General features: G+C 56.7%; 1 protein-coding gene across 5 annotated transcripts in view; it reads left to right on the top strand.

Annotated features, from left to right (window-relative positions):
* Positions 1-25,782, top strand: part of PRR5 (proline rich 5) — a 68,450-nt gene extending 42,668 nt beyond the window's left edge. For 2 of the 5 annotated variants that reach the window (XM_017893489.1, XM_017893490.1), the window contains 7 exons: positions 558-638; positions 12,895-12,943; positions 15,579-15,636; positions 20,665-20,756; positions 21,188-21,328; positions 23,119-23,254; positions 24,861-25,782. In XM_017893489.1, coding sequence (XP_017748978.1) covers positions 558-638; positions 12,895-12,943; positions 15,579-15,636; positions 20,665-20,756; positions 21,188-21,328; positions 23,119-23,254; positions 24,861-25,336 — 1,033 coding nt within the window. In that variant the 3' untranslated portion in view covers positions 25,337-25,782. Of the gene's footprint in view, positions 1-553; positions 639-11,453; positions 11,584-12,894; positions 12,944-15,578; positions 15,637-20,664; positions 20,757-21,187; positions 21,329-23,118; positions 23,255-24,860 lie in introns of those variants that run through there. The other 3 variants (XM_017893492.1, XM_017893488.1, XM_017893491.1) reach the window with 3 other exon arrangements.
* The last annotated feature ends 263 nt before the right edge of the window (positions 25,783-26,045 follow it).

Genomic DNA, 26,045 nt, shown 5'->3' with positions numbered 1-26,045 from the left:
CGGGAGCCCCGCAGCTGGCTAGGGACGCAGTGATGCTCCTGAACTTGGAGTGGCTGTGGAGGTGCGCAGCTGGCTAGGGACGCAGTGATGCTCCTGAACTTGGAGTGGCTGTGGAGGTGCGCAGCTGGCTAGGGGCGCAGTGATGCTCCTGAACTTGGAGTGGCTGTGGAGGTAGAGAAGGGGCAACAGTGCACAGGACTTGGATGTTTTTGAGGGTGGGAGAGGCACAGGGGTTTCCTGATTTCTGGCCTGGGCAGGGTGGGGTTAAGAACCCAGAAAGGAAGCAGAGCTGGCTGAGGTTTGGCCACATAGCGTGCAGAGGACGTGGGAGCAAGGTCCTGGGGCGGTGACCAGAGGGCACCTGGTGATACAGGCTGGGCTCCAGCAGGGCCGGACCGGGGTTGCAGGGCCTCAGAGTTGAAGTGGGTATGAGCAGGGTCCTGCAGGGACGGCGATCCTGCCCTTCTAAGAGAGAGGAAAAGAGGAAGGGGGCCTGATGGACAACCAGGGGGCGCTCAGACCTCGGGACCGCGGTGTTCTCTTCCCTCTGCCCACAGCATCCACAACGGGGTGATTGCCGTCTTCCAGCGCAAGGGGCTGCCCGACCAGGAGCTCTTCAGCCTCAACGAGGGTGTCCGGTGAGTGTCTGTCCCACCTTGAGTGGCAAGGAGGTCCTTGAGTGGCAGGGAGGGCTAGGCCCAGAGTCAGAGGCCCCATCCAGGCCCCTGACCCATCAGCCATGCCTGGGCTTCCTCCCCCAGAGACCATCTGTCAACAGGAGAGCGAGGTCCAAGTTAGCAGTGGCCACGGGGCCAGGACCTCCACAAACCACTTAAGGCCTCGTGGCCCTGCGCCCCGACCCGCCCAGAGAAGGGTCTTCAAGGGGAAGCGGGGTGGGACTTAGACAGCTGCTGGAGATGACGCCGACAGCCCCCACTGGTGCTGAGCATCACGAAAGATATTTATTCTGTTGAAGAGGAAGGACCCACCTGCCTAATGATGGGAGTGTCATTCCCGGAAAAGCAATTCCAGCCCTGCCGAACGCCCCTCGTTTCCTGTGAATAGCCGGGAAATGAGGATTGCGAAGCAGCAGGCTGGACGCACAGTCACCGAGCTGCTGCCCCGAGCCAGGTGGCAGGAGCTTCAAGGGAGTCCAGGGTTGCCATTTGTAGTGGAGGAGGCCAAAGCTCAGAGAGGTCAAGAGACTCGCCCCGGATCACACAGCTGCTCCAAGGAGGCGGGTCCCAGCTCTGTGCTGTTTCCTTTGGCCCTAACCCTGTTACCTCGTCCCTGTGTCAAAAGAATACTGGCAAAATAGGCAGTCATCCTTCCCCTTGTTATTCAGGAGAAGAGTCAGTGGACCGCCCAAGACTTTCATACACAGGCACCCCCTTCCACCCTGTGTGACAACGCTGAAGGGGCCCTTATGTGTGGGTAAACTGAGGCCCAATACATGCCACTTGTTCAGGGTGTCCTGCCTTTCTCTGGCTCATCTGGCCCACCCCTGGGTGGGGCTCCGGAAGCCCATTTTCCTGATGAGCCTCTGCTTCAGGAAACAGGACCCTGAAGGATCTGCCGGGGGGTTTGGTTTGGTTTGGTTCTTGAGACAGGGTCCTGCTCTTGCCCGGGCTGGAGTGTGGTGGTGCAGTCTCAGCTCACTGCAGCCTCTGCCTTCTGAGCAGAAGCAAGCCTCACACCTTAGCGTCCTGAGTGGCTGGGACCACAGGTGTGTACCACTACGCCTGGCTGATTTTTTATTTTTTGCAGAGATGGGAGTCTTACTACCCAGGCTAGTCTCGAACTCCTGGACTCAAGCCATCCTCCCACCTCCGGCCTCTCAAAGGGTTAGAATTACAGATGTGAGCCACCATGCCCGACCAGCTGGGTATTTAAACAACAATAAAAGGAGTTACTTTTAAATTCACAAATCCGGCAGCAGGCACAGTCCCCGGCTTTGGACACCCTTCTCCCCTGCCCGTCCTTGGCATGAACAGCATTGGTAATTGGCTATTCTTGCTGCTGCCTCTCCACAGGGCTGATGTAGAGCAGACGGCCTCCCCAGGAGTGTGTGCTGGGGATGGGTACACAGAGAAGCTGCCCTGGGCCCCAGGCTCCCCTCGCCAGCTCCAGGATTCTACCCAAGAAATGGGTAAAAATCAGGGGCTGTGTTAGACTTTGAGCCCCTGGGCAGTTAGGTTATTCGGGGCAACTTCTTTTTAGCCAGTTGAGAATTAAGAGGCCGGGCGCGGTGGCTCAAGCCTGTAATCCCAGCACTTTGGGAGGCCGAGACGGGCGGATCACGAGGTCAGGAGATCGAGACCATCCTGGCTAACATGGTGAAACCCCGTCTCTACTAAAATACAAAGAACTAGCCGGGCGACCTGGCGGGCGCCTGTAGTCCCAGCTACTCGGGAGGCTGAGGCAGGAGAATGGCGTGAACCCGGGAGGCGGAGCTTGCAGTGAGCTGAGATTTCGCCACTGCACTCCAGCCTGGGCGACAGAGCGAGACTCCGTCTCAAAAAAAAAAAAAAAAAAAAGAATTAAGTGCTGGAAGGTTTAAGGAATAAGAGCAGGGTCTTTTTACTGAAGCCTTGCTCTGTGCCAGCCTTAGACCAGGAGTTTTCCACGCCAAACCCATCCATGGCCTGGAGCAGTGGCTCATGCCTGTAATCTCGGCATGTTGAGAAGCCAAAGTTGGGGGATCGCCAGAGGCCAGGAGTTTGAGACCAACATGACAAGACCCTTTCTCTATTAATATGTGCTAACGTTTTTTAAAAGTAAATTTAAAAAACACTCATCCACTCTTCACTGCAGCGCCAAGGAGTGGACGCCTTGTTATCTCCATTTTACCGGCGAGCAGACTGAGGCGCAGCAGTTGACGTGGGTTGCTGAGGTCACAGGGCTAATAATGAATAGAGCGGGAGCTCAAGCCCCTGCCTTCAGGGCCGCTGGGTTGTTCAGCCCCCTGCCCTACCCCAGCCCTTCTGGACGGAGCCTGGGCACAGTGGCTCACCCTGTAATCCCAGCACTTTGGGAGGCCGAGGCAGGGGGATTGCTTGCGTTCAGGAGTTCAAGACCAACCTGGGCAACATGGCGAAACCCTGTCTCTACCAAAAATACAAAAAATCACCTGGGCGTGGTGGCGGGTGCCTGTAGTACCAGCTACTTGGGAGGTTGAGGCATGAGAATCATGTGAGCCCGGAGGCGGAGGTTGCAGTGAGCCAAGACTATGCCACTGCATTTCAGCCTGGGTAACAGAATAAGACCCCGTCTCAAAAAAAAAACAAATGACTTTAATGATACATTAAATCCATAATTGGTCACTAGCTTTGATCCCATGAGATCTCTGTTACTAGAGACATTGATTTCCCCAGCATCCAAATGGTCCCCCTTGATTTTTTTTTTTTTTTTTTAAGACGTAGTTTCACTCTTGTTGCCCAGGTTGGAGTGCAGTGGTGTGACCTCATCTCACTGCAACCTCCGCCTCCCAGGTTCAAGTGATTCTCCTGCCTCAGCCTCCAAGTAGCTGGGATTACAGGCACACATCACCACGCCTGTCTAATCTTTGTATTTTTAGTAGAGATGGGGTTTCACCGTGTTGGCCAGGCTGGTCTCGAACTCCTGACCTCAGGTGGTCCACCCACCTTGGCCTCCCAAAGTGCCGGGATTCCAGGCATGAGCCACTGCGCCCGGCATCCAGGAGATTTTCATTACCCCAGCAAGAAAGCTTTAGCAGCCCCTCCTCATACCCTGGCAGTGACCACAGACAGCTTTCTGTCTGTGGATGTGCCTATTCTGGACATTCCGTTATCAATGGAAGTACAGCAGGTGGCTCTTCACGCCTGGCTTCTCTCACTCGGTGCAGTGCTCTTGAGGTCCATCAGGGAGGAGCACGTACCCCTGCTTCGCTTTTACCACTGCTTCGCTATTTTATTTTATTTATTTATTTATTTTTTGAGACAGAGTTTCACTCTTATCGCCCAGGCTAGAGTGCAATGGCGTGATCTCGGCTCACCACAACCTCCGCCTCCCGTGTTCAAGGGATTCTCCTGCCTCGGCTTCCCGAGTAGCTGGGATTACAGGCATGCACCATGACGCCCGGCTAATTTTGTATTTTTAGTAGAGACAGAGACAGGGTTTCTTCATGTTGGTCAGGCTGATCTTGAACTCCCGACCTCAGGTGATCCACTCGCCTCGGCCTCCCAAAGTGCTGGGATTACAGGTGTGAGCCATTGCATCTGGCCTGCCTGCTTTGCTTCTTTTCATGCCATGTCATATTCCATTGTGGGTATGGAAAGCACGCCATATGCTCACCCACTCTTTGGCTGATGGACGTGGTTCTTTGTACCTTTTGGCTGTGATGAATAACGCTGCTGTGAACATCTGTGTGCAAGAATTTGTGTGGATGCGTGTTTTCGTCTCTTTTTTTTTTTTTTTTTTGAGAGTGAGTCTTAATCGGTCACCCAGACTGGAGTGCAGTGGCGCGGTCTTGGCTCACTGCAACCTCCACCTCCCGGGTTCAAGCAATTCTCGTCCCTCAGCCTCCTGAGTAGCTGGGATTACAGGCGTGCACAACCATGCCTGGCTAATTTTTATATTTTTAGTAGAGACAGGATTTCACCGAGTTGGCCAGGCTGGCCTTGAACTCCTGATCTGAAGTGATCTGCCCGCCTCAGCCTCCCAAAGTGCTGGGGTTACAGGCCTGAGCCGCCGCACCTGGCCTCATGTCTCTTAGGTTCGTATACCTAGCAGTGGAATTTCTGGGTCCCGTGATAACTCTGTGGTTATCTTTTTGAGGTACTCTTGCCTTTCCCACAGTGGCTGTACCATTCCACTGTCCCACTTAGCAGCGTATAAGCAGGGCAGGAGAGTTCGGTTTGTCCACATCCTCACCAATGCTTATTTCCAGGGCTTTCATTCCGAGAAGTGGCATCTGTTTGTGGTTTTGATTTGCATTTCCCTGATGACTGATGATGTTGAGCACCTTTTCAGGTGTTTATTGGCCATTCAGGTTTCTTCTTTGGAGAATTGTCTGTTCCCATCACTTGCCCATTTTTCAGTTGGGTTATTTGTCCTTGTATTATTGAGCTATGGGAGTTCTTTATATATTGTGGATCTAGACTCTGTTAGAAATTGGTTTGCAAATCTTTCCTCCCATTCTGTGAGCTGTCATTTCACTTTCTTTCTGTGTCCTTTGAAACACAAAAAATTTTGATTTGTATAATGTCCGGTTGTCTAGCTATTTTCTTGATCCCTTCCTTTGATCACCTTTCCTCCTCCTAAGGTACGGAAACAGACACACTTTGTGTAATCATTTTTACAGGTAGAGAAAATATTTTCTTTTCTTTTCTTTTTTTTTTTTTTTTTTTGAGACGGAGTCTCGCTCTGTGGCCAGGCTAGAGTGGCAGTGGCCGGATCCCCTCAGCTCACTGCAAGCTCCGCCTCCCGGGTTTACGCAACATTCTCCTGTCTCAGCCTCCGCAAGTATGCTGACTACAGGCCCTGCCACCTCGCCCCGCTAAGTTTTTTGTATTTTTTAGTAGAGATGGGGTTTCACCAGTGTTATGCCAGGATGGTCCTCGATCTCCTGCCTCATGAATCGCCCGCCTCAGCCTCCCAAAGTGCGGGATTACAGGCTGAGCCACCGACCGGCATTCTTTTTCTTTTTTTTTTTTAAGAGACTAGGTCTCGACCTGTTGCCGCAGGCTGAAGAGCGATGGCGTGAACATAGCTCATAGCTCACGCCATCTGCAACTCATGGGCCAAGTGATCCTACCACCTCAGCCTCCTTGAGTAGCTGGACTAAAGTGTCCAGCGCCAAGCCCAGCTAATTTTTTTTTATTTTTTCTAGAGATGAGGTCTGCTCTGTTGGCCCAAGCTGGCTTGGGTCTCAAACCTCCTGGGTCAAGCGATCCTCCTGCCTTAGTGTTGGGATTATAGGCGGGAAGCCACTGCACCTGGCTGAGAAAACAGAAAAAAATCTTAACGAATATCACTCTCCCGATCCAGAGGACTGTGGATTTAAGGACCTAAATCCTTTTCTTATCATTGATGGCTTGCATGGACATTATCCTGACGTGTCATTTATTATGTGACCCACCCTCTTAAACAGAGTCCTGAGGCCCCGGGTGCCCTCGTTGTGCTCAGCCATGAAGTTCCATTTCCCCTGTGCTTAGTGGCCCTGGGCTGCTATGTGCGGCCTATGTTTCCCGTGCAGAATACAGCCAGGGTGTACTGTCTGGGCAGCCTCTCCTCCACCGCATCCAATGTGGCTCATTACTGTTTTGCCTTTGACCATGAGAAGCGTTGCACCTGAGTCCTCAGGGTAGCGCAGGAGCTCATGGACAGAGCGTCGGGCCACCTGCCTCCCTGCAAGTGCCTCTCCTGCTGGCTCACTGCCAAGTCGCAGATGATCTGTCCCCCTGCCCAGCTCCAGCACCATGGTCCTGCTGCCTAGCTGCTCCCAGGAAGCAGCAAAACCTCCCTGGACGGGGGTGTCCCCAGCTCTGCTTCCATGACCCTGCAGACCCTCCCACAGCTGTCTCTCTTGAGGCTGACATCCCAGGTACACCCAGGCTGTCCCTCTGTAGCCTGCCTAGCCCCTAGGGCCTGGCTTTACTGCAGCTTCATCCCCTGGGCTCCCCTCCTGTGATCCGAGGACACCCACACCCCCACTTCTCCCTCCCTGGCATGGTGTCTTCTATTCCTAGCATGCATGGGGCTGGTTTGGGGTTCCCCTCAGGGTGTGGTGCCCTCCCACTGTCAGGAAGCCCGTGCTCAGCTCAGCTCAGGCCAGGTGGCCATGCCCGCAGCCTGTCAGCAGCAGGTCTCATGTGCAGGCCAGAGGTGCTGGTTAGATTTAAGCTACTTGACTTTGAAGTTTCCCACAATCCTGGACCGGGCAGGCCCTCTTCTCGTGTCCTGTAGGAAGGATACCTGTTTTTCATCTGCAGGACTAGGGCTCCAACCTTGGGTTCCTTGGTCCAGCCTTTGGCTTCATCATTGCGTTCCCAGAGTCTCAGTCTCCCCATCTCTGTAATGAACATGGTTCCCATCTTGTAGGGCTTTTGCATGGCTGGAATTAGTGTACGAACTCTCCCCTGCCTGGAAGGGGTCTCACAGGTCAGGAATGAGGGGATTCCAGGTGCTGGTGGCTGCCAGGTGGAAGTCGCCCGTCCATTTAGCATTCATTGTGAGTACCCACTACCTGTAGGCTTGAGAGGTGGACGAGGCCTTCGGCAGCATTTCTAGCCAGAGGCAGTGGGGCCCGAACTGGCCACTCATCCTCAGCCTGTGGTCAGTTCAGATCTGAGGCGGTGTCTGTGCTCTCACTGGGGTCTGGGAGAGTTGGTGGGCACAGTGCAAATGGGGGGATGCTCAGCCATGGTGCCCCTCCCCCCTGCCCAGAAAAGGAGTGAGTGCAGTTCGGTCACTTCATTCTGTGTGAGCTGCTGGGTGAGAGGAAATGTCGGAGGAGGCAAGGGGAGCCCGAGAGGTGGCCAGTGAGTTGGAGCCACCCCAGGTAGGACTTCGTTAGAGCCACTCTGGGATTTGAGCTGAGGGGCCATTTGGTCCTGAAGGAGACATTCATTCATTCCTTCATTCCTTCGTCAGCATTCATGCCCGTACTCATCATGGGCAGGGAGAGGGCCAGGAAGGCTTTTCTGGGCTCCAGCTGCTCCTGGTCCCAGTTGACCCCCGGGACCCTCTGTTACTGGTGGAGGGTGTCCAGGTTCTTGGCGCTTTGAACAAAGAATTGGACAAAACATACAAACAAAGCAAGGAAAGAATTAAGCAACAAAAGCAGAGATTTACTGAAAACGAAAGCACGCTCCCCACAGTGGAAGCAGGCAAGCAGCTCAAGGGCCTGGTTACAGAATTTTCTGGGGTTTAAATACCCTCTAGAGGTTTCCCATTGGTTACTTGGTATACACCCTATGTAAATAAAGTACTGGCCCACAGTCAGTCTGATTGGTTGCGGAAAGCGACCAATCAGAAGCTGAAGTGAAGCACCCAATGCAAACGTGTGATTGGTTGTGGAAAGTGATCAGTCAGAAGCTGAGGTTACAAAGTTATACTCCTATGCAATGGAAGACTTGGCCCAACCAGTTGTGGTAGGGGTACTTGCAGTTTTTCATCTGCCGTGCAGAATTGAGAGGGGTTGCAAAGGAAGTAGCCTCTGGTCCTTTTGTTACTTGGGCGTGGAATGTTGGGGTCTTCCTTTGGATTTAGTTCTAGGAAGTCAGTGTAAATTGGCCTTAGGTTCCCTGCCTCCAGACCCTACTCGCCTGCCTCACCTCCTGCTCTATGTTCACGTGGATCTCAGGCCACAGACAACGGTGCAGAGGCCCAGACAGGGGAAGGGTCTCCTCCAGAGTCACATGGCGTGCTAGCAAGCCCTGGGTCTGCCCTCCAGCCCAGATTTGCTGAGCAGACACCCTCGGGCTCAGCCTTGTGCCTTCTGTGAAGACCCTCCCTTCTCACCTGGTGCCCTGCTCTCTGGCATCACCCAAAGTGGCCCTGCAAGTAATGCCTGCGGTAACTTTGAGACAGAGGCTGCGTGGACATGGGGATCACTCCATGAGGCTGAGGTCACAGCTTGGTCCTTGGAGGACCAGAGGACAGGTCCTGGGGACAGTGGGAGAAGGTTGGGGGGACTGCTGGGGTGGGGGCTGCCTGCCAAGGGTCACTCAGGGCACCACTGTCTGTGATCACAGGGTGAACCTCGGCCTTGTTAATGCCACTGTGCTGATTTCACAGTTGTGCAAGGGAGGATGTTGGGCCTCAAAGCCAGTCCTGCTACTAAGAGAAGCTGCTGGCCAGGCGCAGGGCCAGACTCCAGGGCTGGCACCACTCAGCTGCTCTGTTAGCCTGAACCTCAGCTTCCCCATCCATAAAATGGGGACACTAACATCACCTGTCAGGTGGCTGTGAACAGAGGCCTGTGACTGGCCTGCCTCAGCACTGCCCACAGAAGTGTGCAGGAGCATTAGTATTTTGCCCTGTGCTTCCGTGCACCTGCAGTACTGCGCTGAGCCCCGAGCTCTGGTGATGACCAGGTGCAGGAGCCACCTCCATCCCAACACCTGAGTGCTGGTTACCTCAGTCCAGGTCACCTCTCTGGGCTTCACTTAACTCCCAGATCCCAGACCCCATGGCGTGGTCGGGGAAGCCAGCCCTGAACTGGGGTCTAGCTTACAGCTTCTCCAGGAATATAAAGTACAATCCCCCCACCACCCCAAAAGGGCCTCTGAGGACTAGAGCACGCACTCAATGTGTATGGGGGAAGCTATGTTTATTGCACCTCCACTAGCCCCCACAGATCCATGGTTAAGAGAGCTGACCGGAGCAGGAACAGTAGACTTTGTCACCCTCCGACTCCTGGTGGCCAGGGGCACAGTGAAAAGGGTAGGCAGCTTGCAGAAAGCAAGCCTTATTTGGGCCTTTTTCCCCAGCACGTTGCTTTTGAAAACTTCAGCCAGTCCTCTCTTTGAACCACAGTGCAGGGCTCCCAAAATGACTACACATTGAAACTGTGCGATCTTAGTAAACCACAGGGAAAATGACAATTGTTCCATAATCTTTACAAACTTTTTTTGTTGTTGTTGTTGTTGTTGTTGTTGTTGTTGTTGTTGTTGAGACGGAGTCTTGCTCTGTCGCCCAGGCTGGAGTGCAGTGGCCGGATCTCAGCTCACTGCAAGCTCCACCTCCCGGGTTTACGCCATTCTCCTGCCTCAGCCTCCCGAGTAGCTGGGACTACAGGCGCCCGCCACCTCGCCTGGCTAGTTTTTTGTATTTTAGTAGAGACGGGGTTTCCCCGTGTTAGCCAGGATGGTCTCGATCTCCTGACCTCGTGATCCGCCCGTCTCGGCCTCCCAAAGTGCTGGGATTACAGGCTTGAGCCACCACACCCGGCCTATATTTTCTTATTGTTCGTTCACCCTTATAATCATGTGGATGGTTANTTTTTTGAGACAGAGACTCGCTCTGTCATCCAGGTTGGAGTGCAGTGATGCGATCTTGGCTCACTGCAACCTCCGCCTCCCCAGTTTAAGCCATTCTCCTGTCTCAGACTCCTGAGTAGCTGGGATTACAGGTGCACACCACCACACCCGGCTGATATTTGCATTTTTAGTAGAGACGGGGTTTCACCATGTTCATCAGGCTGGTTTCGAACTCGACCTCAGGTGGTCTGCTTATCTCAGCCTCCCAAAGTGCTGGGATTACAGGCATGAGCTGCTACACCCGGCCAAAACTTGTCAGAACATTGAAAGCTGTTTTACTATTGGTTATAAACGTAACCAACATGTTTTTTTTTGTTTTTTGTTTTGTTTTGTTTTGTTTTTTTTGAGACGGAGTCTCGCTCTGTCGCCCGAACTGGAGTGCAGTGGCCGGATCTCAGCTCACTGCAAACTCCGCCTTTCAGGTTCACGCTATTCTCCTGCTTCAGCCTCCCGAGTAGCTGGGACTATAGGTGCCCGCCACCTCACCCGGCTAGTTTTTTGTATTTTTTAGTCGAGACGGGGTTTCACCGGGTTAGCCAGGATGGTCTCGATCTCCTGACCTTGTGATCCGCCCATCTCGGCCTCCCAAAGTGCTGGGATTACAGGCTTGAGCCACCGCGCCCAGCCAACGTGTTTTAATATTTGGTTGTAACCATATAGAGAAATGAAAAAGATTGTACAGTAAAATTAATATTTAGTGCACTATAATTTAAAACATTGGGGCCAGGCACGTTGGCTCACGCCTGTAATCCCAGCACTTTGGGAGGCCGAGGCAGGTGGATTACCTCGGGTCAGGAGCTCAAGACCAGCCTGTCTAACATGGTGAAACCCCTTCTCTACTAAAAATACAAAAATTAGCCAGGCATGATGGTATGTGCCTGTAATTGCAGCTACTGGGGAGGCTGAGGCAGGAGAATCACTTGAACCTGGGAGGTGGAGGTTGCCGTGAGCCGAGATCACGCCACTCTACTGCAGCCTGGGCGACAGAGTAAGACTCCATCTCCAAAAATAAAAAATAAGCCAGGCACGGTGGCTCACACCTGTCATCCCAGCACTTTGGGAGGCCAAAGCAGGCAGATCACCTGAGGTCGGGAGTTCGAGACCAGCCTGGCCAACATGGAGAAACCCTGTCTGTACTAAAAAATACAAAATTAGCCATGCGTGATGGTGCATGCCTGTAATCCCAGCTACTTGGGAGGTTGAGGCAGGAGAATCACTTGAACCCGGGAGGCAGAGGTTGTGGTGAGCCGAGATCGCGCTATTGCACTCCAGCCTGGGCAAAAAGAGCAAAACTCTGTGTCAAAAAAATAAAAATAAATAAAATAAAAAATAGTGGGAACATAGCAGTTTGAGCAGTGTTTACCTGTTCAGAACATGATCAGTTTTCATTGATTTGCTGCACTTTTATCTGTGTTGGTCAGTTGCTCTTTCTTGTATCCATTTTTACAGAATGCCACATGGGTTTCACACTGGGAGACAAGGAGGCAACACAGGTCGCACCTTTGCTGTCTGTGCATGAACTGCTGACAGATACTCAGGGACCAATCACAGACTGACTTTGAAAGAAGTGTTGCAATTGGTCAGTGATTGTTGTACACATTTGTTACCTACATTTTGATTTGTGGACTGGAGAGCAGCCACAGAGCTTGTACTTTATGCAGTTACTCAGTTAATGTGCCGAGAACCGAAATTTGAACCATGTGGTTGGGTGACTGCTGTTACTTTACTTAACCAGGATAACTGAAACTTGCATGTATCAGAACCATGCAAATTGAGAACTGCCTGTAATTCAGGACTGATTAGAAAGTTTCCTAGGCCGGGTGCGGTGGCTCATACCTGTAATCCCAACACTTTGGGAGGCCAAGGTGGGTGGATCCCTTGAGGTCAGGAGTTCAAGACCAACCTTGCCAACACGATGAAGCCCCATCTCTACTAAAAATACGAAAGTTAGCTGGGCCTGTTGGTGCACGCCTGTAGTCCCAGCTACTTGAGAGGCTGAGGTGGGAGAATCACTTGAACCCAGGAGGTGGAGGTTGTGGTGAGTCAAGATCACACCACTGCACTCCAGCCTGGGGGACAGAGTAAGACTCTGTCTCAAAAAAAAAAAAAAAAAAAAAATTCCTAATGGGAATAGCAACCTAAAAAGTAAGATTTCTGATGTATTTGGTTCAGAAGACTATTGGCAGGTCATATCTGGGGCCTCAGCGCTGACAGTGTCTGTGTGCTTTCAGCCTGGCTGGTGTAGAATGTGATGCTCCCATTCTCTCAGGCCCTGGAGGTGTGTAGGGAGGGAAGGAGGAATTGTCAGCGTTGAGTGCCAAGGATGAGGGTCAGATCTCAGCTCTGGTGTGTCCCATGTGGCCCTGGTCTGGTGTCTTGACCTCTGCGAGCCTCTTTCCTCCCCTGTAATAAAAGGGGAGTCCCGGTGAATGCCTGCAGCTGGGTTGGTGAAGACTGAATGAGCTTCTCTGGAATAGAGAGGAAACACTTGGCAAGAAGCTCTGCAGGGGGAGAAAGGAGGAGCCCGTGGCATCCGGGTAGAAGGCGGGAGCAAACCAAGTGGTGCAGGCCCAGCCCTGCCAGGTGTCTTTCCAGAAGGTGTAAGACGCAGAGGCCACTGTCTTCCCTCTGAGGACCCCTTGGCCTCTTCTACTGTGACATGAGCGCAGGGATCTAGTTGAAGAGCCGCCACTGTGGACCGTGGAGGGCCCGGACGTGAGGCCGACCCAGCCCCTGCCGGTCTGGATGGGTGGGACTTGTCCATTCCCCATGTTTTTGGGCTAAGCATGCTGGTCTCCCGCTGCCCAGGAGGCCCCACCCCAGTCCCTGGGTCCCCCACGCCAGTGCCGTGTGGTCTGGGACTCACTCTTGTCTCCCCTCCCACCCACAGGCAGCTACTGAAGACAGAGCTGGGGTCCTTCTTCACAGAGTACCTGCAGGTAGGTGGGTCTTGCTCCAGCCAGGCTGGGCCTGCCTCATGAGAAAGCACAGGGGCTCACCTGCCCACCGGGGTGTGGAGCACCCGCTCCTCCACAGTCTGCCTGCGGTTCCAAGGACCTGCCTCCTTCCTTATCTAGCCACGTGGATTGTTGTGGAGATTAAATGATAAAAGGAGGCTAATTCTTTTTTGAGACAGTCTCCCTCTGTCGCCCAGGCTGGAGTGCAATGGTATGATCTCAGCTCACCGCAACCTCTGCCTCCCGGTTCAAGCGATTCTCACACCTTAGCCTCCTGAGTAGCTGGGGATTACAGGCACCCACCACCACGCCTGGCTAATTTTTGTTTTTTTGTCTTTTGTTTGTTGTTGTTGTTGTTGAGACGGACGGAGTCTTGCTCTGTTGTCCAGGCCGGAGTGCAGTGGTGCGATCTCAGCTCACTGCAACCTCTGCCTCCCGGGTTCAAGCGATTCCCCTGTCTCAGCCTCCCCGGGAGCTGGGATTACAGGTACCTGCCATCATGCCCGGCTAATTTTTGTATTTTTTTAGAGACAAGGTTTCACCATGTTGGCTAGGCTGGTCTCGAACTCCTGACCTCAAGGTGATCTGCCCGTGTCAGCCTCCCAAAGTGCTGGGATTACAGGAGAGCCATTGCGTCTGGCCAAGACGCGGTGAATTCTTAGCGCTGTGCCTGGCATGTGATCAACTCCAAGTGTTGTCACTTTCTCCCTCCCCTCAAACTCCTGGGATGTCCACATAGGTTTGGGGTATGCGTGGTCCCACTGAGCTGCACAGCGGTGATGGTGGCTGTGCCATCAGCATCACCCAGTGTCTGTCCCAGGTACTGCGGCATTTCACCTTTGCTGCACCTTCTCTGGCCAATAGGCCTGCACTGAGGATGCACACGCGTGCGGTTTGGTGGAACCTGCCACTTAGAGAGGTGAAACGACCTGCCTGAGGTCACACAGGGAGGGAGGGAGGGCAGCCAGTGAGGCCTGGCCTGGTGCCCCTGTAGCTTCCAGGGCTGCTGCGGTACCCAGGGCCCTGCTCAGCTCAGGGGCGTCTCATGCAGGCTGGGAGCGAGGCACCCACCTTGCCAAGTGAGTAGGGTTGAGGATGATGAACCCGTGGTCCCTCGTATCATGTTGTTTTAGGGGTTTAAAAAAATTGTTATTTAACAGCTTTATTGAGGTATAATTCACATGGCATACGATTCACCCTTTTAAAGTGTACAGTTTAATGGTTTTACGTGTGTCTTTTGAGACAGAGTCTCACTCTGTTGCACAGGCTGCAGTACAGTGGCGTGATGATGGCTTACTGCAGCGTCAACCTCCCAGGCTCAAGAGATCCTCCCATTTCAGCCTCCTGAGTATCTGGGACCACAGGCACACGCCACCTGGCTAGTTTTTTAATTTTTTGTAGAGATGGGGTCTTGCTCTGTTGTCCAGAGTCTGGTCTTGAACTCCTGGGCTCAAGCGATCCTCCTGTCCCAGCCTCACAAAGTGCTGGGATTACAGGTGTGAGCCACTGCACCCAGTGAGTTTTTAGTATATTCACAAAATTGTACAACCTCACCCCATCTAATTCTGGGAGTTTTTCATCACACCAAAAGAAACCCTGTACCCATTGGTAATCCCTCCCCCCGCCAAGCCCTCCCCAGCATGAGGCAACCACATGTCTCCGGATTTGCCGATTCTGTACATTTCTTCTTCTTTTTTTTTTTTTTTTTTTTTTGAGACAAAGTTTTGCTCTTGTTGACCAGGCTGGAGTGTAGTGGTGTGATCTCTGCTCACCGCCACCTCCGCCTCCCAGGTTGAAGCGATTTTCCTGCCTCAGCCTCCTGAGTAGCTGGGATTACAGGCGTGCGCCACCACACCTGGCTAATTTTGTATTTTTAGTAGAGACGGGGTTTCTCCATGTTGGCCAGGCTGGTCTCGAACTCCTGACCTCAGGTGACCTTCCCGCCTCAGCCTCCCGAAGTGCTGGGATGACAGGCGTGAGCCACCGCGCCCGGCCGATTCTGTACGTTTCGTATCGGTGGCATCACACGGCGTGTGGAGTCTTTTGTCCGGACTCTCTCTGTCAGCATCAGGTTCTTTCTCATTGGAGCGCGAGTCAGTGCTTCATTTCTTTGTGTGGATGGGTCACATTTTGTGGTTCATTCTTTCGTTGGCGGACACTTGGGTTGCTGAGACCACACAGCGTGCTTCTCAGCCGAGCCACCCCAGGCAATGCGTGCAGGGTCCCTGAGGTAGGGTGGCAGCTGACAGGCCCCGCCTTTGGTAGTCAGAGCCCCCTCTTGCTGCAAAGTCCTTGCAAAGTCCTTTCTTCACTGTGGGACATGCCAGGCTTCTGCCTGCCCAGCCGAGCCCAGTGCAAGGGGCTGTAGGCCCTGTCCATCTCTCGGGTTGTCCGTGTGACCACCTCCTGTCTCGTGACAACCCAGGGTTGGGTCCGTTGCCCCCTGAGAGAACCAATGCTCAGGCCCTGCAGCAGGTGGACTGTGGGGCCTTGGTGAGTCTCCTCCCCCTTTAAGCCTCGGCTGCTCACTGGTGGATGGACTCTCGGGGGCCCTGCTGGCCAGGACACCCCAAGGCATCCACAAGGGCAATGACACCCCCTCTGTGTTTACCTTCAGAACCAGCTGCTGACAAAAGGCATGGTGATCCTTCGGGACAAGATCCGCTTCTACGAGGGTGAGTGTGGGCCCCGTGGCGGCCACTCTGGACCGTGCTGGGTGCTGGCTGGCTGCTGGGCCTCACGCTGGGGCCTCTCGGTGCGAGGTGTGGCTCTCTGGTCTGGAGGACTTAGAAGGACCACATACAGCCTTGGGGCAGCAGGGCCGAGATCCCTACCCAGAGGAGACCCTGGGAGAGGGTCTGCCCCCCGCGAACTTGCTTTAGCCGAGGAGGGCTACGAGACGTCGGGAAAAGCCCTGCTTCCCCTCCCTGCTTCTCCTCCCTGCCCACGGGGCTTTCCGGGCCTAGTGAGTTCTGTTCCCGCAGCCTGGAAGAAGCCCTGTCCCGGTCTTTGCTGTCAGAGGAGAAGTAGGTTAGGGCTGAGGTCGCCGATACTCACAGAGGAGGGAACAGGGTCCGGGGCTCAGCTGAGTTTTCTCTGTCGAGGCTCCCAGCCACCCACGGGGACCTTCAGGTTCTTGTTCCTGAGTGGGAGAGCACAGTGATGAGAGCTGATTTGCCCACAGCTACCGTGCACATCGGGGTGGAGGCGGGCCTCAAACCCAGGTCTGCCTGACTTTAGGGCACACACCCTTCGCCCTTCTCATGGCAAAGGGCGAGGTCCCCGCTGGCTTCACTGTGCAGGATGGGCTCCCTGTGGCCGAGCGCCTCGGGCAGCAGCAGAAGTGTGTGCAACCTTGCAGGAGCGAGCTGCCCTGGGAGCGGAGTCAGCTGAGGGGGGCCACTCAGTTCCCACGGATGCTGCTTTGCTCAGGCTGTGCTGAGCACCCGATCCTGTGCAGGGATCGGGCCTGTGCTGTACCTGTGTGTTGAGCACCTGTGCACCGGGCACCAGGCGTATGCATCCCTCCTTGCTAGACTGTCCCGAGTGTTTCACATCTACTAACTCATTTGATTTCCACAACCCTGTGAAGAAGCCACCAGTGTTAGCACTGAACATGGGAAAGTGAGGCACAGTGTCCCTCCCAGGCCACACAGCTGCTCCGTGGCAGAGCCAGGGTGCCAAGCAGGCTACCGGCTCCCAAACCCATACTCTTCACTCCACTGCCCCAGCCTCCTCCTCCAGGCCTCCCTCCGACCCTGGGAAAAAGAGGTTTTAGCCCAGTCCACAGAGGAGGACACAGGCCCAGAGGCCTGGCATGTTCAGGGGACCTTGGAGCTGCGTGTCATGGTCCTTCCTCACCTCCAGTGCACATGTTGGGTGGGGCCAGCCAAGACAGGAACACGAAGAGAGGCTATGAGAACCATCAGACCATGGGGGAGACACGGGGGTTCTGGGAAGGCTTCCTGGAGGAGGCAGCATCTAGGCTGGCAGAACAGAGCTGTGAGCATTTGGCACCTGAGGAAGATGCCCGCCCACGCCCCTTGCCTGATGTGGCACATTCCAGTGGTGCCTGTGCCTCCCCCCAGGTCTGGCCCAGGGGAGCTGGGGCTCTTGGAGAAGGGAGTTTTGTGTGGCTTGAGTGGAGCTCTGTCCGGAGCAGCCTCCCAGCAGTGGTGCCTGCCCAGCAGAAGGGGCAGAGGGCAGCCCTGAGAGGCCCCACCTAGGGGCCCAGCATCCTCTTCCACCTCGCCAACCCTGCCTGGTGTCCCCAGGCCTCAGGGACAGGCACTGGGCTCTAAGCTGGGAGTCCAAGGCCCTGGCCTCCAGTTCCCACGTAGCTGCAGACACACGATTTCCTCTCCGGCTTTAGCACCCCTGTCTTAGCAATGTGGGGTTGAACAGTCTCTGTCCACTTGAGTGTTCTCTCCATGTCAGGCCCAGGTGACCTCTGGGGACCCAGAGATGGAGGAGACCCTGGCCCTGCCCTGCAGGGACTCACAACCCAATTGGGGACACAGACACGGACAGAGGGTGACGGTCCAGTGTGAGGAATGTCAATGTGAAGGAGTGTCCTGGAGAAGAAAGGGTTCATTCTACCTTGACAGTCAGAGAGGGCTGCATGGAGGCAGTGGCCCTTGAGTAGGGCCTCAAAGTGTGGTCTGTTCGGGGGAATGTCTGGTCCTTTTCGGCCCCATGCAATGGGGGCATAGCCAAGTCCACACCCTGATGGGTGGCCTCAGGGGCCTCCCCCTTCCTGCCCCCCACCCCTGCTTGAGTTCCAGTGGGAGCCGTTCACCTTGAGCCTGCTCCTTGCAGCTGTTCCTACAGAGCCTGCAACTGCCGAAGGGTGGTGATGGCCCCCCGTGGGGCAGCCCCAGGACCTTGCCCCCTGCCCTTTCTCTGCCCCAGGGAGGCCTTGGACTTAAGCCCCTGGGCAGAGTGGGTCCTGGAAGCAGAGAGCCTGGAGGAGCAGCCTTGAGGTGGAGGGCTCCCTCCCTAGGAAGGGGAGGAAGGCTGGACCGCGGCCGGGGTTGTTGTTCAATGACGTCTGTGCGGCTTAAGGGAATCGGCTCCAGCAGCAGCTGGGCAACTCCTTGGCAACCTGAAACTTGGGACCTCTGGGCAGGAGCTCCTGGTCCTCTGCCGGGCCCTGGGATCTGCCGTCACTCGTCCACCAGGGAATCCAAACCCAGTGTGGGTCACGTTACCCAGCTGTGCTGCTTTACACACTTGCCTCCATGCCTGTGCCTCGGCCGTTCCTGCGCCAGACACCCTTGACCTGGTCCACCCAGCGGGTGGTTTTTCACACTGCCCTGTGCTCCTTCCTGCTCCTGGGTCTCCTGACAGGGACTGAGACAGGGTTGTTCATTTCCAGGGCCTGCACAAGGCCCTCAGCACTCAGATAAAGAAAGGAAAGACGGACCCCGGCCTGCGCCCACAGTGAGAACCGCAGGGTGGGAGCCAGCGTGGAGCTATTGCGGGGCCGCTCGCCTGCATCAGCCCCTGCTACTGCTGGGCTGGAGTCAAGGCACGGCGCGCACGCACCCCAGCCCCATCCTGCCAACAGCAAACGCCCAGTGCTGTTTAATCTCTGCTTTCCACCTGCCCACGTGGGGACGTGTATCACACCCCTTTCATAGAGGATGCCACTGAGTCCGCCTGGAACTTCCTGGGGTTGCCCCGTGCTCTGACTAACCCTACTGCCCCACAGAGGGGCCCCACAGGACTGTCCCCAGCAGAGAGCCCCACCAACCACGAGGCTGCCCTTCCTGGCCTCTTGTTACCGTGTGGCTCCAGCTGGGGCCTGGATTCTGTTTTACAACATCTGCTTTCCGCAGCATTTCCGCCCCGTGGGCTGGAGAACAGCCTGCGCTCAGCAGAACGCGGGCCTGGCCGGTGCCCAGAGCCACCCCCCGGCTGGCCTGGGAACTGAGCCGCCTTTCTTCCTGCCGCGGCGGAGGGGAACTGAAGGGACTTTGTGTGCGGGCACGGTTTGGCGGGGCGGTGAGCATCCGCCCGTCCGGGGCATTCCTGCTGGCCCCCGTCGCCCTCGGAGCCAGGCGTGGGCTACCCAGGAGGGCAGAGGGCTGGCCACCGGGCCGGGAGCCGAAGATGGGGACCAGTACAGCTCGCCCCCAGCCCCGGGGCTGCTCCTGGCTGGGTCCCACTCCTAGTGCCCTCGAACCTACATGAACCTGGGGGCTTCCAGGAGTGGGGGCAGGGCCCAGAGAGTGAGGAAAAGAGGCAAAGGTCCCTGTTCAGCCTCCACGTTCCCATGGAAACCTCAAAGCAGTTCTGGCCAGGGGTGCAGCCTGAGAGACAGCCGGCGACGCTTTCCTCTTCACTAAGAGGCGCCCACACCAAGATCTCTTCCGCCAGTTGCTCATCTGGCTTCCGGGGGACAGCAGAGGCCTTGGGGACACGCCCTTGGACTGTGCATCCTTGGACCCAGCAGCCCTCATCCCAGCGCTGCTCAGTCCAGGCAGAAAGGTCGAGGGTTCCACACGTTACCCTTCCCACCGGAGCTCAGAGCCAGCTTGGGCGGCTGTCCCCATCCCACAGGGGTCACTCACCCAGTGGATGGCACTGTTCCTCCCAGGGCCAGCAGAAATCCTGCAGTGCTGGTCCCGATGTCTGCTACCTATGTATCTGCTTCAGAGGCTCACCTGTCAAGATGTGTCCCCATACCACTAAGTCTGGCAAGCCCAGCTTGGATCGCCCCTCCTCAGGAAGTCCTCCCTGCCTGACCCTCTGCACCCTCTCCTCCCTCTGACTTGGTGCTGCTATTGGAAGTGGTCTCCGTGGCTCCCCAGACCTGACCACAGGCAGCCTGAGCTGGCCTGGCCCTGGGTCCTCCGGGCGACTGACTGTGGTGCACCCTTTCCTCGGAGGCTCAGCATCTGTCTGCTTGATGGGGGTCAGTCACCGCTAGCCACTGCCCTTAAATGATCCTGCTCAGTGTCCCACTTCCCTGCCATGTGATGGATCGGTGGCTGTTTGGGGCTCAGCTGGGTCCCCAGTGCCCAGTATCAGGGCTAGCACGGAGTAGGTGTTCTGTAAATGTTTGTTGGAGGGGCAGGCAGTGTGGGGAAGGAGGGAGGAGGTCGGTGGGTAGGTGAAATCAACTGTTTAACTGGGTTGTTAGGAGGATCTGATGAGACTAGGATGTGAGCTGAAACTGCTGTGCCAATCACGCCTGTGTGGGTCTCACCTGTGCCGGGTGTACCTGTGTGAGTCTTACCTGTGCAGATCTCCCCTATGCGGTTCTCACCTGTGCCGGGTGTACGTGTGTGGGTCTCACCTGTGTCAGGCATACGTGTAGGGGGTCTCACCTGTGCCAGATGTATACCTCTGTGGCTCTCACTTGTGTGGATCTGGTATGTGACAAGGGCCTGGGAATTGGTAGCTGTCATCTGCCAGGAGCAGACCCTGAGCCAAGTTCCCTGTTCTCATTTCGTGCCCTCGGCTCTGGGAGGCTGATCTCTTAGCCCTATTTTATAAATGGAAGACAGAGGTTAAGCAGTGGGCCCAGGGCCGCAGAACAGCTGAGCTGTGGAGCTGGACGTCGACCTTGGGCAGGTGCCTCCAGGGGCCTGAGCCCAGGCCCTCCACTCCCGCATCCTCCGATGACCCATCCTGGGTGAGTGGAGGCATCTGCCAGAGCCAGTCAGTCCCAGTGGTGACGGCCCCCCTGCCCACAGGACAGAAGCTGCTGGACTCGCTGGCAGAGACCTGGGACTTCTTCTTCAGTGACGTGCTGCCCATGCTGCAGGCCATCTTCTACCCGGTGCAGGTGGGCGGCCCAGCCCCGGGGAGGGAAGCCCAGTGCCCCTGCTGTGCCCACCCTGGCCTCACTCTACAGAGGGGGGCTGCCGGGCTGGGGGACGCACACACCTGCTCTGCTCTGTGCTGCTCTCCTTGGGCTTCCTGAGTTGCTCAGAGCCTCTTTCCACCCCTTCAAGCTGCAGATATGGACACCTCCCTCCCCGTGAGTCCCCCAGCAGCAGCAGCGAGGCACAGAGTAGGGGGCTCTGTGACAGTAACCCTTTTACTGCCAGAGGAAACCGAAGGGGCCCTCTCTGGGACAGGGTCATCTGAGAAGAACGGGTGGAGGGGCCTGAGGGTCAGCAGGTCTCTTCCCCCTTTGGGGTCCCAGGGCCGGGAGACGGGAGATGAGGACGCCTGTGACCCCAGCCGGTGGGGTGGGGTGCCTTCCCTCCACAGGGCAAGGAGCCGTCGGTGCGCCAGCTGGCCCTGCTGCACTTCCGGAACGCCATCACCCTCAGTGTGAAGCTAGAGGATGCGCTGGCCCGAGCCCATGCCCGCGTGCCCCCTGCCATCGTGCAGATGCTGCTGGTGCTGCAGGTGGGCACAGTGGGCACAGGGTCAGGCATGGGGACTGTGGGGCAGTAATTGGGCTCAGATGCCCACGGGCAGAGCATGAGACGAGGATTTAGGGGCATGAGATTTAAGGAAGGGCCCGATCAGAGGAGAAGCCTGTCAGGACCTGGGGCCAGGGAGCAGCCGGTTGGAGCTATGGGTTCAGGAGAGCTCAAGCCGCAGACCTGTTCCTCCTAGGCACAAGGCTGGGCCTTTATACCCTGCGTCGGCCAGCCTGGGGTTGTAACCACCCCCAACACACACATGCACATGCACATACTATACACATGCCTGCTTGCACACATACTACACATGCACGTGCACTTACTACGCACATGCGCGCATGCACACGCATGCACAGTGGCCCAGTCATTTCTGTCCAGAGGGCTTTCGTCAGCGGGTCAGCTCTGGGGAAGACATTCTGAAAGCAGTTAGCCCCCCTCACAGCAGGTGGGGAGAGGGTGCCTGCCCCAGAAAGGAGTGGGACCCCCAGTGGCATCCACCGCAAGCCGGGGGTTTCCGCACGCTGCCCTTCCCAGGCACCACACTTCACAATTGGCCGGCTCATAGCGCTGTTGCAGGACCGAGCAGGCACTGCTGGCCACCCCATTTTACAGGTAGGGGACTCAAGTCCTGCTTGCTGGGAGCTAACAAGGGCAGGAGCGCAGCCGCACCCCAGCTCTCGCAGGTGCAAAGCCCTCCTTATCGTTCTGAATTCCTGTGAAGATCTTTTAAAATTAGGGTCTATGGGGACACTCCCAGCACTTTGGGAGGCCAAGACGGGCAGATCACAAGGTCAGGAGATAAAGACCGTCCTGGCCAACATGGCGAAACCCCATCTCTACTAAAAATACAAAAATTAGCTGGGCGTGGTGGTGTATGCCTGTAATCCCAGCTACTCGGGAGGCTGAGGCAGGAGAATTGTTTGAACCTGGGAGGCGGAGGTTGTAGTGAGATCGCACGACTACACTCCAATTTGGCAACACAGCAAGACTCTGTCTCAAGAAAAAGAATTCTACCCCGTGTATCTTGTGCTGAACCACCTGACAGCCCCTTGAGGCCTGCTGTCTTCCATTATTCATGCATTCACTCATTCCTTCATTCACTCATTTAATGAGTGCAAGCACTCGTTATATGTTGGCTTTCTCCCAGCCCTCTGTGCGGGGTGCTGGGGTCACAGAGCTTTTGTCCCCGCTCAGCGCACAGCTGGGTGAGTAGCCTCATCTCCCGGGCGGTGGCTCAAAAACACCTGGAGGTAGCGGTGAGCTCTTCAGAGCTCCGGATGAGGGGAGGTGGCCTGAGCCAGGGATGGGAAGAAGAGAGGGGCTTGTGAGGAGATGTCTGATGGATGGGGTCTGCACCTGGCCTCATGAGGCAGGGAGCCCCAGGTGAGCATCTTGGCCCTCCCTGGGTGGGGTCAGCCAGTGTCTCTGGAGAGACTGTCCCAAGCCTCTAGGACTCTTGAGTACGGGGCCCCTCCGAGGGATGGAAGGTGCAGAACGCCCATCTCATCTGGCCACGGCCTTTTTCCAGGGCACACCATGGTCTCCCAGATCATGACACTTCTGTGAGCTGCAGAGTGACTCAGGCCACATGCTCTGAGAGGGGCTGGGAGACAACTGTGGGCCCTGCCATGGGGACAGAGAGCCCATGGGAATGGGAGGCGGGAGGCAGAGGACAGGCTCTCTGGTGGGTGGGACATAGGGTTGAGAGCCTGGGACCACCAAGCTCAGGTGCTTGACCCCCCCCTTACCCCCCGCCCCACTCTCCTGCAGGGGGTACATGAGTCCAGGGGCGTGACCGAGGACTACCTGCGCCTGGAGACGCTGGTCCAGAAGGTGGTGTCGCCATACCTGGGCACCTACGGCCTCCACTCCAGCGAGGGGCCCTTCACCCATTCCTGCATCCTGGGTAGGGGTCTGCCTGGGCCTTGGGCTGGGGCAGGGGTGACCACGGGCCTTGTCCATTGTGAACAGATGGGCAAGCCGAGGCCCCACGACGGAACCAGGATCTGACTTCAGACTGGTTCTCAGCCGGGCAGCAGTCCCCAGCCTGCCGTGTGCTGGCCTGGACCTGGGGATCCATGACGGTGGACGAATACCGTGAGCAGTAATGTGGCGACACCTTGGAGAGCCCCACCAGGGCTCTGCGTTCCCCAAGAGTCCACATTCATGGGCAGTCTTGCAAGTCAGAAATGGGTCAGGCGGAGTGCTCAGAACATGCACTTGCCGAAGCCTGAGGACTCCTGGCTCAGTTGGAGAACCGAGGCTGGGAGGGATGTGGCCTGGGGGTGGGCGGGCTGAGCCCTGTGGGCGGCATCCCGGGGCTACCTGGTGCATCCAGCACAGCTGGCCACGTTGCTCCCTTGATGGAGAGCCTCTGCGATCCTGTAGCAATGTCCTTTGAGTACCTGCTGTGCACCAGCCCGAGGCCACGCCCCTCCCCTCTAGCGGGGGAGGCTGACCAGTGAGTCCCCTCCGTGTCCCACCATTAGCTGGAGGCTGGGAGCATCCCAGGCAGAGGGAACAGAGCTGGGGCAAGGCCCACTTGAGGCTATGCCCTCCTCATCCAGAGGGGCTCCCCATCCCCAACTGCTGGTGTGTCTCAGCTCAGGTGGTGCCCTGGCCGCTGGAGAACTTTGAGCCACTCAGGCGTAGCCCTGGGTGTAGCCCTGGGTGGCAGGACCTCAGCCCCTGCCTGATGGGACCTTCTTCCCCTGGTCCGGGAAAGGCCCCTGAGCCGCTCGTGTGTCGTCTGCCACCTGGTGGCCACTCTTTGGACTGCAGGGTCTCAAATGGGAGCCTGAACCCTGCCCCGTCACCAGCCTCAGCCACCAGTGCCACTGCCTCCCGCCCAGATGACCCAAGGGGCCTCCTCCCTGAGTCCCCATGTCTGCCCTCAGCCCCCACAGTCTATTACTCCACGCAGCGTGCAGTGAGGCATATTTACAACTGCCTGACCACAGGCTCCCCGCATCCCCAGGATGGAATCCCCGCCTTGACCTTACATGGAGGGCCTGTCCCCATCTGCCCCCATCGTAGCCCCACAACCTGGCCCCATGGCTCGCCTGTGTGGACTTCTTGCCGCCCCCCGCTTCATCCCCTTGGACACCAGCTCCAGTGGGGCGGGGGCTGCACCTGCTTAGGAAAGTGCAGACGTCCAGCAGGTGCCGAAGTCCATACACTTCCACAAGTGGAGAAACTGAGGCACGGGGGTTAGGTAACTTACTTAGGGTCAAACACAGGTCGCTGGCAGGGTGCAGGTTCAAACCTAGGCATTTGACTTGAGGTCCTGTGTGTCCAGGCTGGGCCTAGGCTGGAGAAGAGAGACCAGAACCTGAGCTAGTGTCAGGGCTTGTGGTGGCAGGACCTGCTGGGCTGGGCCTGGGATCAGCGTGGGCTGGGCCTTCCCCGTAGCTGCCCCTGCACGAGGACCCAGTGTGCAGCGAGCAGCAGGTGCCGAGGCAGGCGGGGACACAGGTAGCCTCTGGTGTGACAGTGCCCATGTCTCTCCCCAGAAAAGCGCCTCCTCCGCCGCTCCCGTTCAGGGGACGTGCTGGCCAAGAACCCGGTGGTGCGCTCCAAGAGCTACAACACGCCGCTGCTGAACCCCGTGCAGGAGCACGAGGCAGAGGGCGCGGCGGCCGGCGGCCCCAGCATCCGCAGGCACTCCGTGTCGGAGATGACGTCCTGCCCCGAGCCCCAGGGCTTCTCCGACCCGCCTGGCCAGGGCTCTGCCGGGGCCTTCAGGTCCTCCCCAGCACCCCACTCAGGGCCCTGCCCCAGCAGACTGTACCCCACGACCCAGCCCCCTGAGCAGGGCTTGGATCCCACTCGCAGCTCCTTGCCCCGCGCCAGTCCGGAGAACCTGGTGGACCAGATCCTGGAGTCCGTGGACTCGGATTCTGAAGGGATTTTCATTGACTTTGGCCGGGGCCGGGGCTCTGGCATGTCCAACTTGGAGGGCTCTGGTGGCCGGCAGAGTGTCGTGTGAGGCCTCGCAGCTGGCCTTGAGTTTTTACTGACACGTCCCCATGTGCGGAGGTGTCCATGTGGCGTGTGTGTGGGTGTGTGTATGTGTGAGACTTTTTTACTCTGTGCCGTCCCGCCAGCCCTGTTGGCCTCCTCACTGGCCTTGGTCGCTTTGTATTTCTGTCTTGGTTGGAAATACCATCAGCCTCCCTGACCCGGCTCAGGTCTGTTTCAGGCATCTGAGTCAGCATTACCTGGGGGCCTGGCTCAGGGACAGGGGTCGGCTGCTCGTTCCCACGCTCCTCCTGCCCCAGCCCTCTGGTGTCCACACCTGCCCGCAGAGAATGTGAATCCGGTGGGATCTGCCCACGCCAGGCCCCAGAGTGACCAGACTCCAGCACACCTGTCTCTTCCTGCCTGGGGTGGCCATGGGGATGGAAAGGAGTGGAATAAAATCTGTCCACCCAGCTCATGTCTGTGGTGCCTTCCCTGGGGACGGCCCTTCAGGGTGCTCACCCTCAGGCCTTTGCTACTTTCTAGGGAGCACAGGTTCCCAGGGTCTGCATGGAGGGGGCCGGCCTGTGCCTGTTGTCCAGGTCTCCCTACTGCTCCACCATCCCTGTCCCTGATGGGAGGATCGGGAGATTGTGGACGGAAAGGCTGGGATACTAGGGAGTGGGGCTGGCCCTGCCACACAGGAGTCTGGCCCTGACTTTGCCCCGGCCTTAGCA

This window comes from Rhinopithecus bieti, unplaced genomic scaffold, assembly GCF_001698545.2.
Source record: "Rhinopithecus bieti isolate Rb0 unplaced genomic scaffold, ASM169854v2 scaffold_24154, whole genome shotgun sequence".
Classification (NCBI taxonomy): domain Eukaryota; kingdom Metazoa; phylum Chordata; class Mammalia; order Primates; family Cercopithecidae; genus Rhinopithecus; species Rhinopithecus bieti.
The sequence above is the reverse complement of the archived record's forward strand: the minus strand, read 5'-3'. Positions and strand labels throughout refer to the sequence as shown.